General features: G+C 48.3%; 6 protein-coding genes across 6 annotated transcripts; 4 read left to right on the forward strand and 2 right to left on the reverse strand.

Annotated features, from left to right (window-relative positions):
- Positions 1–687: 687 nt before the first annotated feature.
- Positions 688–1,401, forward strand: B0J16DRAFT_387087 (uncharacterized protein; the record flags this gene model as incomplete). Its single annotated transcript, XM_046131635.1, has 1 exon — positions 688–1,401. The coding sequence occupies one exon, from the start codon at positions 688–690 to the stop codon at positions 1,399–1,401; it is 714 nt and encodes a 237-aa protein (XP_045979831.1).
- An 18-nt stretch (positions 1,402–1,419) lies between these two features.
- Positions 1,420–3,199, reverse strand: B0J16DRAFT_346549 (heterokaryon incompatibility protein-domain-containing protein). The gene has a single exon (XM_046128457.1). It carries the CDS (start codon positions 3,126–3,128, stop codon positions 1,470–1,472), a length of 1,659 nt encoding a protein of 552 aa, XP_045979832.1. The 5' UTR covers positions 3,129–3,199; the 3' UTR covers positions 1,420–1,469.
- Positions 3,200–3,703: 504 nt separating this feature from the next.
- On the forward strand, positions 3,704–4,817 carry B0J16DRAFT_374321 (uncharacterized protein). The gene is made up of 2 exons (XM_046130602.1): positions 3,704–4,059; positions 4,105–4,817. Exons 1-2 carry the CDS (start codon positions 3,764–3,766, stop codon positions 4,670–4,672), a joined length of 864 nt encoding a protein of 287 aa, XP_045979833.1. The 5' UTR covers positions 3,704–3,763; the 3' UTR covers positions 4,673–4,817.
- Positions 4,818–5,733: 916 nt separating this feature from the next.
- On the reverse strand, positions 5,734–6,381 carry B0J16DRAFT_387090 (uncharacterized protein; the record flags this gene model as incomplete). The annotated part of the gene is made up of 1 exon (XM_046131636.1): positions 5,734–6,381. The coding sequence occupies one exon, from the start codon at positions 6,379–6,381 to the stop codon at positions 5,734–5,736; it is 648 nt and encodes a 215-aa protein (XP_045979834.1).
- A 1,629-nt stretch (positions 6,382–8,010) lies between these two features.
- Positions 8,011–10,014, forward strand: B0J16DRAFT_168382 (uncharacterized protein). Its single transcript, XM_046122360.1, has 4 exons — positions 8,011–8,362; positions 8,416–8,874; positions 8,929–9,054; positions 9,104–10,014. Exons 1-4 carry the CDS (start codon positions 8,306–8,308, stop codon positions 9,851–9,853), a joined length of 1,392 nt encoding a protein of 463 aa, XP_045979835.1. The 5' UTR covers positions 8,011–8,305; the 3' UTR covers positions 9,854–10,014.
- Positions 10,015–11,150: 1,136 nt separating this feature from the next.
- Positions 11,151–13,664, forward strand: B0J16DRAFT_357300 (fungal-specific transcription factor domain-containing protein; the record flags this gene model as incomplete). Its single annotated transcript, XM_046129533.1, has 2 exons — positions 11,151–12,943; positions 13,001–13,664. The coding sequence occupies 2 exons, from the start codon at positions 11,151–11,153 to the stop codon at positions 13,662–13,664; spliced, it is 2,457 nt and encodes an 818-aa protein (XP_045979836.1).
- Between the last annotated feature and the right edge of the window lie 323 nt (positions 13,665–13,987).

The raw sequence follows: 13,987 nt of genomic DNA on the forward strand, positions 1-13,987 counted from the left end.
CTTTCAAATATCAAAATGGAGTCTTGATTTGATCCTTCTACTCATCATGAGGCCTCGAACATGCTGACAACTCTCTCAACTTGTACTCCGCCATTCCAGCGCTTCATTGTTCCTCTTAGAGTCTGTTTGCCTCATGTATCTAAACTCCTGACCGCCAGATAATCTAAACAAGCCTCGACCCCAGGCTGACTTATATCGGCCGAGAACCGTAGTTACCAATCAATACAAGGACCCCAAATTAAGGTTCCTGAATAGAAACAGTCAACCTTGCAGATTGGTCGATGAGGCTGAGTGTCAGATCAAAACAGGGGTCATGCATCGCTTCTAGGAGAGATAATCATCCGACTCTATCCAATGGTATTGTTCAATTGGCACAGACCCGACGTGCTGGAGCCGCAGCCGGAGGATGTAAGACATGCGATCACTTTAGCTGGGCAAAGGGTCCACTAGAAATCAAACTAACCCGATACGGAGGAACTGCGCGCTCCTGGATATCAAATGTTGACGAGAATTGTACGACGGAGGAAGAGTATATAACAATCTAAAGTAATGCTCTTAATAGCGTTTGGAATATTGCAAGATAGACAGTTCTTTCGTTTTACTTTCTTTCTCATTTTTATCGTTCAATAATTATAATTGTTCGCCAATATTCAGTTCGTTCACTTACACAAACCATCTTCTTCAATCATGATATTTCCTCCCTTCGTCCCATCTCTTTCAGAAGCATATAATGCAGAGAGCGGTCATTCGACACCCGGAACCCCATCTGAGATATCAGACGAGATTCTCAGTGTTGGCTTCCCCCAGTCTATGCAGCTTACATGGACAGCTTCCTCCTCCGCCATGGCACTCTTCATCTCCGAACCCGGCTCAAATGTCATCTACGCAGCACTCATGCCTCGTGGCTGGCAAGGCCCTTCATATCTCTACCCTGGTTCTGCCTTTGCTGGAGACGCAATGGTTTCCTGTAATCGATCTGGAGAACGCTTCACTTTTCAACTACCTGCTGTGTCGAGTTACAGCATCTCGGCCAACGAAGTCACCATGTCCTTCCACAGATCCAGATCGAATCCAAGATACAGTTTCTCTATGAGGGTTGAACATGAAGGGAGTCGCAGAACAGAATCCTTCGAATGGCGGGCTTCGTCTGAAACGCAGAGTGGAATGTACAGCATGGTATGGCAACTTATTTCTCTTGGAAGAACTAGCAAGTCTAGTTCTAGTAGACCTAAGAGTGCTGAGGTTATTGCGATGATCTATGAAGTGAGTGCGTCCTCGGTTCAGAAATCAGGAGGTTTTCAATTTTTGGGAAGGTCGACTTCGAATTACATGGGGTATCACTGGATGCTTATGGCTGTGATGAGTGGTATAGCAGTTCTTCAACACGCGAGGACGGAGTAATGAAGAGGGTGGAGTAATGGATGTATGTTTTAGTATTTATTTTCTGTAAATAGATTTTATAGAAAACCCTAGGCAGGACCAGGGTCTTTTGCAAGCAGACATTCTTTCGACTCACAGCCAGGCCGAATAAAAATGTGCATCTGATAAGCTGCATCATCCGTATCAGTAACCATGATAACAAAATGATCTTTAACCTCATCCAGCCACTCTTTAAGCTCCTGCTCTTTACCATATGCGTCAAACAACAATGCCAAAGAATGGTGGTCCTTGAAAGTTCCGCTTTTTATCAGCGTCATTGTGTCCTCACTGCACCCATATAGCCAACGCGGCGCATACACAGCACGTAGTCCTTCCAGACTTGGCCCCCCTCGAGTTCGAAGTCCATATATCCATACGTCTCGCTCAGGATCTGCGCGTAGTTGGTTGAGAACAGTGTGATGTTCATCCAGCTCTGGGTCACCCAGGAGATTTCGACCGCAATCCCTACACAAGTCCTTGTTTCTCCATGGTGATGCCAAAAACTCATCACGATCAGTAATAGAGCTCATAAACTTCGAGACAGAGATATCCTTGCGTAGCATCTCGAAACTAGTGCCAACCTGGACTAGTAAGCTGGTGTGACAAATTTCAAAAATGTCCTCCAAATCCTTATCAGTAAGCTTAAATCCGCGGTGTAAATCAACAAGGAGATCCCTCTCAGCAGCATTAACGCCGCGTAAGCGGGGATGTGTAGTTTGTGCAATAAAATCGAGTGTCATGAGGAACATTCCAATGTTTCGCATATCGTAGTCCACACGCAACGCCATGCCTTGTTCCATCACACCACGGAAAGCATAGACATGATCACGAAAGTCTGTGCAATCGGAATCTTCGAACATGCTCAACAATACAGGAAGTGAAATTTGTCGTTGCTTGGAACGTGTCGCTGAGTAGAAAGCCAGGACGTTGGCACACTGGCGAAGTCGCTGGTTGTAGCTGTTGACGTGGAAAAAGCATGTTTCTGACTGCTCCACGCAGCCTTCGATGGAAGCAGGCGTGGTGTGATCATGGAATGTTTCATAGTCGATTAAAGCGTCCATGGCTGCAAAAAAGATAGAAACGCTGACAGAGGCTTTACCGCAGGATAAGATGACACTTTCGGGCAGCATGATCTCTTGCTTTACCCACCGTCGAGTCCAAATCGCAGCACCACACGCTTCGAAGAGTGAAGAGCACTCAGCTGGTGAAAACTTGCAAAACACAGGCTGCCCGGCCGCCGCTCTGATAGTGACTGTATCGGCGTCGAAGCTCGAGTCCAGCAACTTGAAAGCACGCTCCAGAGCCGGCGAAGTCTGACCAAGCCAGACAATGACCAGCTTTGCCTCTCCAAAGATCTCACTCATGAGCCCAACCTGAGTATTACGCTCTTGAGTATCATCTTGGTTGATGCATATCGAGTCAATCCATAAGTTTGTGAGACCTTGGCATTGAGCCTGTCTTAGAAAGTTGTAGACATTTGATCGGACTGGGAAAGGCACGCCGTTTATAAATATCTCTTCCTTTGGTGGCTCGGTGCCCCATGTGTAAGATAGACATGTCCAGCCTTTCTCAGATGCGTCTGCATAGTTTATGAGCTTGCAGGAGAGAGGTTCCGAAGTCTCTCCTGGCCGGACCTGAATGACACGGATGGGGAAGTCATTGGTGCTGAGGGGCTCATAAGTAAATTTGGAATCATCGGCAGCTGCCATGGTTTATTGTATGGTAAGAAAGTGGTAGAAATCCATAGTGTACCATATGTAATGAACAGGGCGGAGGAAGGTGAGGTTTTGAATTTCTGTTGTGAATGCCTTCTTTGCTAGCGCTGACAACTTTCTCATACAGCCTTGGCGATAGTAACAATAATACAACCGAAAGGGTATAGTTAGGTCAAGGGTCTCTGTATCTGGCCATATTACCGGTTGTAACCTCAACTAAGTAAGCACTAACGATTAGGTACCCGCTTCAAACAGCGTCGCGAATCAGCCTTACGATGTTGTTCACTCTATCACGAGTCGCGACAATTAGATATTTGCAATAAAAATTATACTGTCAACATCAATTATCACCACTTTGGATTTAGAGTTAACTCAAATCAACTACTCATAACTATCCGAGGTTCACCGACCAATTCTGTGTTAAACCGCCCCCAACAAAGGGTGGGCGGTTAAATGACTTGGCATGCCCAATAACCACCCCTGTCCAACTACGCCGTATACAAAGGATCAGGCGTTATTTCAATTTTCGTAGCAAAGGTGTTGATAATTGTTTCTTCCTTTATTATCCCTTCTCGAGTATTTGCCCATTGATCATACTCACACCGATCGCACATTTGCCCGTGCTCACCATGACAACACAGGTTCCGGATCTCACGACAACCTTCACACCAGACAAGTCATGCTTCAAGTATTACAAGTATATGTACACAGGCACTGACCGCACCTGTAAAAAGGGAGGTACCGGTGCGCCCAGCGTGTGCACATACATGCAGTTGGGTCCCTCAGCGAGCGACGCCGGCTGCTTTCCAAGTAGTTTAGAACTTGGTTCAACCTTTTACTACTCCCCCGGTATATGTCCCAGTGGATTCGAAGTTGCGTGCAGTTCGACATTCGGCGACGAGACTAGAGCGACATGCTGTCCAAGGTATGAACCTAATGGTTGCTGAAGGGCCATGCTGACGGGATGCAGTTCATTCAGTTGTCAAAGTGAGACACGATGGCCTTGGTACAGTACTGATCTCTGCACCATCGTGATCCCAAAGACGGTGGATGTTATAGTCTCTGATTCAGTTGTTGGAGGAGATTGGGAAAGAATTACTAGTCGTGGAGCTAATGCCAATGCTATTGGTATTCCCATCCGATGGCATTCCTCCGATTTCGAGTCCACCACAACTGCGGATACAGTTGGAACCGTTACAGGCAGCCGCGCAACAGAAACGGACTCTTCTTCAACCAGCACATCTTCTAGTGAATCTGAGTCGGGCAATGGGGGGTTGAGCACGGGAGCCAAGGTCGGTATTGGACTTGGAGTTGGATTTGCAGCTCTTGCTGCATTCTTCGCGTTGGGTTGGTTTGTGATTCGAGCGAGGAGGGCTAAGCAGGTCAATACTGAGCCTGAAACACCTCACATGGAGCAGCAAAAGTTGCCATTGGAAATGGAGCAGCAACAGGCGCCATCGGAACTTGATAGCCAAGCGACTATGCGTCCAGTGGAACTACCGACGGAAAGTGCGACGCATGATCGATACAAGAAGTAAAGAGGGCGATGGAAGCGTTAGATTGTAATATTCGTACCATATAGACTTTGAGTCCTTTTCAACGAAACGAGATTCATTAAGCTCACTGGCTTGAATCTATCGATATCAGTATTCTGTTGATGTTTTCAATATCATCAATTCAAACCATTTTGCTGTATAGTTCCATCCCTCGAGTTCTTAGGATAACAGATTCACCACCCGATCAACCTCACGTATATTCCATAGTGGGCAGTGTGGCCTATACGGTTATCGGCGCCAGCATTAAGAGACTGTACGATACCAGCGGCACTCCCCACATCAGCCTGTGGTACATTAAACAAGTTCTTTACCCCAAAGATATGACCTCGACGTTGACTTTATCGATATCTTTTGAAATGGGGACTTCAAGAAGCACAGTCGTATGAACCATCGACAGTGTGCAGCAGATACGGTGTCAGAAGAATTGGCCGCCAAGAGCATAAGAGACGGAATAAATTGGTGACCTTATGTTAACTTAGACTAGGATTTAGGCTACTTTATCTTGATGTCCTAAGCCTTAGAGGACAATTCTTCTTCTGGCCGCCCCCTGGGCCCTGGGCTCAGATTGTTCTCTTTTCGTGGGCGAATGCCCTCATCAACTGGGGATAGGTCGCCTCGTCCTAGTCCCAATCATGAGTCAGGGAGGCCAGGAAGCAACTCTGGATAATCAGCTGCTCCACACATCGCAGCAATCCTGATTAAAGCCTATTGGTGGCCCGACTCTTTTTTGCATTTGAATGCATCTTCCTTTGGCATAGTGAGGGTGAATTCGTCTCCTGAGATGATGGTAGTCATTGTGTCAATGTGGCCGTCGCCTTGACTATGTTTAGATGGGTCGCTTCCAGCTTCTTCGTATTTAATCTGGGCATCGGCCATCTCCATAAACCCATTATCATTGCCTTCCAGAACGATTCTTTCGGGTTTTGCGTCTCGATGCTGTAGCCAATAGAACTGAATGGTGATATCCCATTCAGGCTCCGTGTCGGCCTTCTCAGGCTCTGTATGAGGAGGCTTAAAACCTGAGCAATAGAGCCCAAAACCTACTATATCCAGAAGGTATGGAGCTGAGCGTTCATGTAGAGCATGTTCCACCATTTATCTGAGCTGCCAAGATCAGAATCATCAGCAGCAAGATCCCATATCTCTTGGACGATATCATCGCTGAAGAAAGGATGTAAGGGTAGCAGGACACTCCCAGTGGCTTTGACGGCGTGATCGATATTTTTCCATGTGAAGGGGAGAATATGAGTCACTTCTCCTTGCGCCATACCGGTATAGAGGCACTTGCTTCCTTCTCGCTTGCGGCATCTCTTTTTCTCGTTCTCATTTCGGCTCACTGTTGACGGTCGGAAGTCAGCGTCATCGACATTCTTGCCAGGTTTACTGGGTCGGCTAGGTCCAGCTTCACTCTCGCTGGATTCTTCGTGGCACGTGGGGACTGGTTGGCCGGTACGTTTCTTTGATGATGTACGCCCTTTTCCGGCATGTGGTCGCTTAGGGACAGTCGTAGAGACGTGAATAGCCTTGAGTTGAAATTGCTTCCACTCTTTCCCGACCAAGTCGCGATACTGTTTGTTCTCTCGTATCCTGGCCTGGATGTTCAAGGCATGTGCGTGCCTTTCGTCCTTTGTGCTGTGTAGATCAGACACCTGAGGCGGACTGAACGCTTTTTCAATTGTTGCGGTCGTCATCTTCGCCGTCTTGCGGTTCCTATCCAGGTAGGTGTTAGAAGAGTTATCCTCTAAGGCTTAGGCTAGAATAATAAAGTAGCCTACCGTTCTCTCTTGTTGGGCTTGATGGCTCATGATGGTAGTATGGAGAGAAGAGCGCGCGATTTTTGTTGTTGTTGAGAGGAGGAGGAAGAGATACGGGTAGAGAAAAGGAGGGGAAAAGAACGAGAAAAGGTAAAGATAAGTGTTGCTGTCTAGAATGCTGCGGGGAGTGATATTACATAGGTAAGTAGCCTAGCGAGTTCCTGCTTTACCACAAATCCATAGATATCGTTGGGAAGTTTGATGACAGTTGGATGATGTCTGGATCCTCGTATCCGAAAGTACTCCGCCACTTCGGACATCGCATTATACCACCGCGGCCATGCGCGGAGGCCATCGACTACATTCTTACCGGATCCAATGTATATCCGATGTTCTCTTCCTTCCAACTTAAAGATGTGCAGATAAACGCCCCAGATCTCCACAGATGAAATGCGATTTCCAGCTGTCGGAGGGGACTTCAAGACATACGTCAACGTCCCTGTCAAGTTCGATATTGATATATTGTCCAGCAGTAATTCAGCTAATAGCGAGTTGTCAAGTCAAGACTCTTAAGAGTGGTACATATATTGAGAGCACTATGGCAGTGAAAACGAAACCGACTCGGCATCAAGTAGTCCAACGAAGAAAGACCCATTACTTCATTTGATTCCCGTAACGACCTATTCAGGATGTCGGAAGAACCCTCCAACAGAATTTCTGTCGTGCTCCGCAGCCTCTGGCACTGAACTTGAAGATAGTTCGAAGAAAAATGTCCATCACAAGAAGTTTATCTCTGAAGAAGTCGCCAGAGTCCTATCGTCTGACCTGGCCGATATCGGAAAGCACAGGGGCGAACCGGCCAAAATCTTGGCCGTCTGCTATTACATGGCACAAGTTCGACAAATTTCACGACACTCTGACAATCTCTTCTTGAGAGGCATCCTGTCCCAAGGGGAGAGATCTCAGCCTCATCTCGCCATGGCAGCCATCGTCCTACTTCGATGGGAATCTTCACGTTTGCCTTCTTTGAAGTATGGGGGTGATTGTGGGAGTAATTGTGGGAGTAACGTAGCGCAATTGGAAAGCGTGTCTAAACGCTCAAGTCACCAAGATCTCCGCATTCGATGTAGGAAGAGCACCCCGATGCTGGAACTACTCTCTGTCGCATACCATACTAAACTCCTGTTTTGCTTATATTATGGTGACGCGACTTTGTGTGTGGAACCAAGTTCCCAAGCAGTGGCCCTGAAAGTGTTATTTTGTCGGGTACGCTTTTGCCAGGACAAGGTGTGTTTGAATAGTGCCTCTTTCAACTCCAAAATAAAGGTATGCAGATCATATGTGCTTGTCTAATTTTAGGGATCAAGCTACTCAGAGTACAGCCCACAGGAGTGTGAGAGGGCACCGGTGACACCGTACAGTTACTCAGATCAGTGCGAATGATATGCCTTTATACAGCGGAATATACATGCGGAATAGCGGAAATAACCCTCTCAAACCCCTGCAGGCTGTAAGCACATAATCCGATCGGCTTTCGGGCCTTAGTCATATCGACGACATGGAAATCTTACATCGCAGGACTAAGATATTCTCCTAACGTTACTGAGACCGTTGATCAACAGGCTGACAGCCGAATGGCGTGAAACATTCCGACTGTGGGACCCTGAGTGAAGATCAGCGGAACGGCCGAAGATCCCTGTCTGCTCCGCCTCATAAGGCACAGCCAATTTCGACGTCAGGTCATTTCGCTCATCACTAAAACTCATCACAGTGGATCTGAATCTCAACCGTCAAAAGATGCCATCATCACCTGAACTTCTTCAGGTTAATCATATCAACCAGAAACCATCTATGATCCATCATGCCTGGAACACCATCCAGCCTCGGATGTGAGGGATGTCGCAAACAGAAGAAACGGGTGAGCAATTTCCCTGAGAAACGACTTTGGTATCAAATTACTGACTTAATAAGTGCGACCAAGCGAAGCCAAAATGTGGAAGATGTAAACGTATTGGCGTACCTTGTGTGGGAAATGGTGTTAAAAGATGGAAATTTCGCTCCTTCCAAAGTGAATCATCTGATACATCCGTCATTTCATCATCACCAAGTCGCAGTCCAAGCAACAGCCAAACCAGAATAGCATCCTCGCTAGTTCACATTCTTCAAACTGAAGACTGCCGGTTTGATATCCGCGCCTTCGGCGGAAAGCTGATTCCGGAGTTGGTGGCGCAGATTGGTTGCAACGCGGCCTTGGACTCATGTGTGGCCGCCATGGTGACACTTTATAGATCACATCAATGCCAGAAGTCGAGAGTCGAAGGGCTGAAGGCATATGGCGACGCGCTGGTGGCTACAAGGAAGACGATAGTTGATCCGAAGGAGCCGATTATGATGAAGATGCAGGTTGTGTCTGTTATGTTTGTGTGTCATGTGAGTAGCCCTTCCATATAACATCACGCAACAGCCGGCTGATTGTGTTATTAGTATTGGATCGACAGAAAGTCGGTGGAGCAGCATCGTGAAATAATATCAGTGCTATTCCGAGAAGCCGTTCTGAAAAACCAACTCGATGATTTGGAGCCATATATGTTAGGTCTCACACAGCTGGCGGTATGACACCAGGCAACTCAAACGAAACTCAAGCTTACTTAAGATATAGGTTCTCGCAAGCTTCTTGAATCCCCGGTTCGAGCTAGGGTCATGGTTCTGGGAAGCCTGCGAAACAATAGGCACACCTCGACCGGTGAAGTATCACCAAGGAAGCTTCATCAGCCTCGAATCAGGCACACTGGCTCAGATCTCCATCTTCATGCGTTCACCAAAGAGGCATCTACATGAACTGAGATGTATCTACGATGTTATCAAATTCGAAATGCCCAAGATTCAAAAACTCACTGCACTGGCTACGATGGCAGCCGCAGCACCTACCGCAGAAGCAATGTCTATACGAGTCTGCAGTTCCTACCGATTCGCATATGCGATTCTACTTTCCATGAAAGCAGTTATTAGTCACACCCTTCAAATCTGGGATGCTGATTTAACGCTTCTTGGAGAACTACATGACTGTATAGATGAATCTATTTCACTCGCGAAGCAGTGTGAAAGTGCTAGACCCTATGGAGCAGCGTTCGTGCCGGACTTTCTCACGATGGTCTATGCGGCGGCAACGGACGGATACCGAAACGATGAGATGGTGGAGATATTACTGGATTATGAGAAAGATTGTGTTGGGGCGGACTTTCTGGGACATGCTTTGTCGATCAGAGAAAGGCTTTATGCTATGGAGGTGAGAGAGACTATGGAGGAGATGAAACTGGGGCTGAAACCAAGTTTGGAGACAGTGACCCAGAGTATAACGGAGGAGGACGAACAACGCCACAGGGCATCTAGGGAGTGTATAATACTATAGCCTGGCAGCAATCAAGCAATCAAATGGATTTCAAAACGCCAAATGCCACCTCGTCGAAGCCGTTTCATCACTATTGACAGCAATGGAAACTAGATAGCATCTCCTTTCAGTCACTCTTTATGGGATAGTCACCACCGATTTAAGCCAAACTAATGGCTGTTGAGGTGCAAGTGAGTTGTCACGGACTTTCGGGATTGACTACCTTTTCACCTCCGATGGAACTGCGACACTCCTCCGTCAGGACCAATAGTTTCTACTAGAATAGCTACGTAATCGTTTATGGTATTCTTGACTGAATTTAAGGTCTGTGTAGCGGCTTGCCATGGGTGGAAGTGGGAAGCTGGGAGCTGTTGAGCTTGGCGTACTATGCAACATCGTTGAGCCCGATGAGGAAACACGGCAGTTATTTTACCTCATTCAATCCGATCCTAGAAGCCTCGCATTTCACTTGAGCATTATCATCCATATGCTGGATACTGTTGACATCCATCTCGTGGCTGGTAAGTGATGCAACCAATGAATCTGTCATGGGTTTACGGAACTTCGTGACCGGCGGTGTACTATCCCGCTACGAGCCTGCAGATGACCCAAATAGGTTGTGTCTACCAGGTCTCACTCTCATCATGGTGGTTCAGCTCATACGTGGCAGCCCTCAACATGTGAAACTCAATCATTGTCCATGTTCCATGTCTCCGATGCGCCGATAATCATGCACAGCAGCTCTCCAAAAGGCTGAGAAACGCGGGGTCTTTTAGCGACCCCAGAAACACATGCAGAACGCGCACGGTTTATGTCCATCTTCAATTCCGAAGCGCCCCGAGATATGCCCGTCTTGTAGTGTAAACACTGGCTATTCTTTCCCTCTAGACAGCTTCACATCAATTGACCAGCTTCAATAATGACAACATCCAAAACCTTGAATCTCCGAGCCCAACCTCCATAACCAAACACCCATGTTCTTATGGACCACTCAGCATCACGATAATAACCGCTTCCGAGGATTATATCGGGTGGACCCGGGCTGGATCTGGGGAAGAGTGTGGCTAGCGGCTCCAGGGACCTGCTTCTAGTGGTCGGGCGCTAACTTCCAGTGGGCCGTTTGGGCTTGAAATATCGCCCGATGCTCCCCGCGGGAACGGGAGCAGTGGAAAGGTCATCGCAGGGCACTCACCGAAGAGCCGGGGGACCGATGCCGCTCACCTGAGCCGACAATTCGATTTCGCCTGCGATAATTTCTTTTGTCGACCACAATTCCGTTCTGTTTCTTTTTCCATATGTCATGTCCCCAGATTTTAAAATGACAAATCCAAACAAAGTCGTCAAGCGCCAAAGCGGCAGAGAGTCAAAGAGTGGCTCCGGTGGCGCTCTCTGCAAGACTTGCACGCCATGTCGCCAAAAGAAAGTCCGTTGCGACGGCACGCGCCCACAATGCGTCGAATGCAGCACAAACAGTCTGAACTGCGTATACCCTCACGATGCCCGACGAGAACCGAGACCGTCCCGCGCTCGCGTCCAGAGCCTCGAAGCGACCGTCGCCGCCATGCTCGACCACATGAAAGCCGCCGGCATCCTTACGTCCGAGATGCAGTCGGCCTGGACGGCTGAGCTGATGGATACCGACCACCCCTCTCGCGCTTCGCAGGATTATACTACGCATGGATTGAGTCGTCTTGCTTCGACTGCTGCGATTGCGAGTCCTCTTCCTACGCCTACCGCTTCGACCGCTGCGCAAGAAATGGGCGTTAGTTTCTTGTCTTCGCCGCCGCGAAGTAGCGTTGGTCCGACAGATGGCGAGACGAAACCGAGACTTGATAGCTTTAACACGATTTTGTCCCGAGCGAGTCAAACGCAACTTGATTCTACAGAACTTGCGCCTGTGAAATCGGTTCCTCGACCTATAAGCAATGACGGCAATGGAGACGGTACAGGACTATCGCCAAGTGAAGCGCGAGTTGCTGGTGTCTTCCACGAGAACGGTTATGTGTCTGCTGTGCATGGCCTCGCCAGTATCATGAACCCTACATCCCGCGCGCAACATCGAGAGAACATCAACAAGATGACTCGAAAAGGCGACGACGCTATATCAGCTTCCAAGGCTCGACTTATAAGCAATGCCGCGCTTCAACGACAACGAGAAGCGCGCATGTTCCGAAACCCACGAGACCTGATGGATTTGGACGGAGTAGATCCCGAACTTGCTAAGCATTTACTGGATTTGCACTTCAACCGCCAACATTATGCCTATCTTATCTCATACCGACCTGCTATAATGGACAGCCTTGCCAGCGGAGGTGGTCCTTTCGCAAACAAACTCCTTCTCAATGCCATTTTCTACTCGACATCTCTCTACAGCGATCGTCCATGTCTTCGCGCTGACCCTGACGACCCTCAAAGTGTTGGCAGACGCTTCTACGACCGATTCCGCGAACTCTTGATCGACGAACTCGACAAACCTAGCATTCCTTCTGCACTTGCTTTGTTGCTTACGAGTGTATCACTAGTGTCACAAGGCAAGCCGAGCGCAGGATGGAGTTTGTCAGGAACAGCACATCGTATGATCATCGACTTAGGGTGTCATTTGATGCTCGGTCCTGATTATGAGAGCACGGGCGGTGTTAATGAGTCGCGTGTACTACGGACGGATTTGGAACAAGAGATGCGCAAGCGTCTTTATTGGGCTGCTTTCACAACGGATGCTACCCAGGCTTTGTATCTTGGACGACCCTGCATGTTTGCTTCAGCTCAGGCCAGAGTGCCCCTGCAACTTCTGGATACATTTGAGGAGCTGGAAGAGTGGGAGCCTTACATCGATCCCAAGTCACCAGCGTCAGCTCCTCCGCCATATGGTCGCCAACCAGCTCATGCGGTATCGACGTTCAGCAGTCTTGTGCGATTATTGCAGATTTCCACAAGAATCAACGATCTGTATGGCATCCAGTGTGTCAAGTACACAACGGATTACCTTTTGCTTAAGAAGGATTCTATTGAGAGGGAATTTGAGAAATGGCAGAGCAGTCTCCCCAGTCACCTGCGCTTCAACCCTGACGACACGACCACCATCACACCTCCACCCCATCAAATCACCCCACAGTGAGTTCACCCCAGACTACCCCATGCTACGATGACAATACTAACAAGGATGTGTAGTACGACATTCCACGCTCTTACCATTCTATTGCACCGTGCTTTCCTCGAGGAAGGTCACCTCCGCCGACACACCGATGAGGCCATGAAGCGAAAGGGTGAAGAAGCCTGCATCCAGAGCGCTTTGATGATCCAAAAGCTCGTTCGTCGATATCGCGAATCCTTTACCCTCCGCCGAGCACCATTCTTGCTCTCGTACGCAGTATACTCCGCCGTCATCGTTATTCTCCGCCAAGAACGTCACGAACGAGGTCAATTCACAGAGCCCATCTCCTTCTTCTGGACATGTCTCAGTGAACTACAAGTCGGCTGCAACTTTGGTCTCAAGAAGCCCCTTAGCGTTCTACAGAACATGGTTCGCGAGTTCCAAACCAGTATCAGAGAAAGCGGTTCCGCTGGTCCAGAGCAACCTCAAACTGGTCTTGACGAGAGCTTTTTCTTCCCTCTTGCCATGGCTCCTACGTCAACTACGATAGTGCCCAACACGTCTACACCAACGGGCGCTTACATGTCTGCGTCTTCATCCGATTATATTCCTAATATGGATCACTTTGATCCTATACTTGGTCATTCACCGGGTCTTCTTGACTTTTTGAATGATCAGGAGAAGGATATCTCGCAGGATACGCTGTATGGTCTTTTTGCGCCGTCGCAGCCTTTCCCGTGACTGTCGGGCGAGTTTGGTGAGACCTTTTACGCAGGATCTGCTTCAGCAGCGTAGCGCAGGTCTTGAGGCGCTTTAGATGCTTCGCTTCGCCAGCTTGGCGATTTGCTGCCAAGGCGAGGCATGCGATCCAGCGGCATGGATGAAGTCTACCGCCAAGGTGTCAATGGAGAGCCAACACACCATGGCCAATGCTTTAACGTCGCTTTGTTTACCTCTATTTTTGAATCAGGCGCACGATCTTGCGGCTTATACAGACGTAGAATCTCGTTATATGGACACGGGTACGAATTGACGAAGATGGTTATTAGCAAGCAACATTTATT

Source organism: Fusarium flagelliforme, assembly GCF_020744385.1.
Source record: "Fusarium flagelliforme strain FIESC 12 MPI-CAGE-AA-0113 chromosome Unknown B0J16scaffold_6, whole genome shotgun sequence".
NCBI classification, from domain to species: domain Eukaryota; kingdom Fungi; phylum Ascomycota; class Sordariomycetes; order Hypocreales; family Nectriaceae; genus Fusarium; species Fusarium flagelliforme.

Excerpts from the sequence above, each read along its gene's own strand:
- B0J16DRAFT_346549 (XM_046128457.1), bottom strand. The coding sequence starts at position 3,128 with ATGGCAGCTGCCGATGATTCCAAATTTACTTATGAGCCCCTCAGCACC.
- B0J16DRAFT_374321 (XM_046130602.1), top strand. The coding sequence starts at position 3,764 with ATGACAACACAGGTTCCGGATCTCACGACAACCTTCACACCAGACAAG. Across the intron at positions 4,060-4,104 it reads AGAGCGACATGCTGTCCAAG|TTCATTCAGTTGTCAAAGTG; the intron begins GTATGAACCTAA and ends GACGGGATGCAG.
- B0J16DRAFT_168382 (XM_046122360.1), top strand. The coding sequence starts at position 8,306 with ATGCCTGGAACACCATCCAGCCTCGGATGTGAGGGATGTCGCAAACAG. Across the intron at positions 8,363-8,415 it reads GTCGCAAACAGAAGAAACGG|TGCGACCAAGCGAAGCCAAA; the intron begins GTGAGCAATTTC and ends TGACTTAATAAG. Across the intron at positions 8,875-8,928 it reads CTGTTATGTTTGTGTGTCAT|TATTGGATCGACAGAAAGTC; the intron begins GTGAGTAGCCCT and ends TTGTGTTATTAG.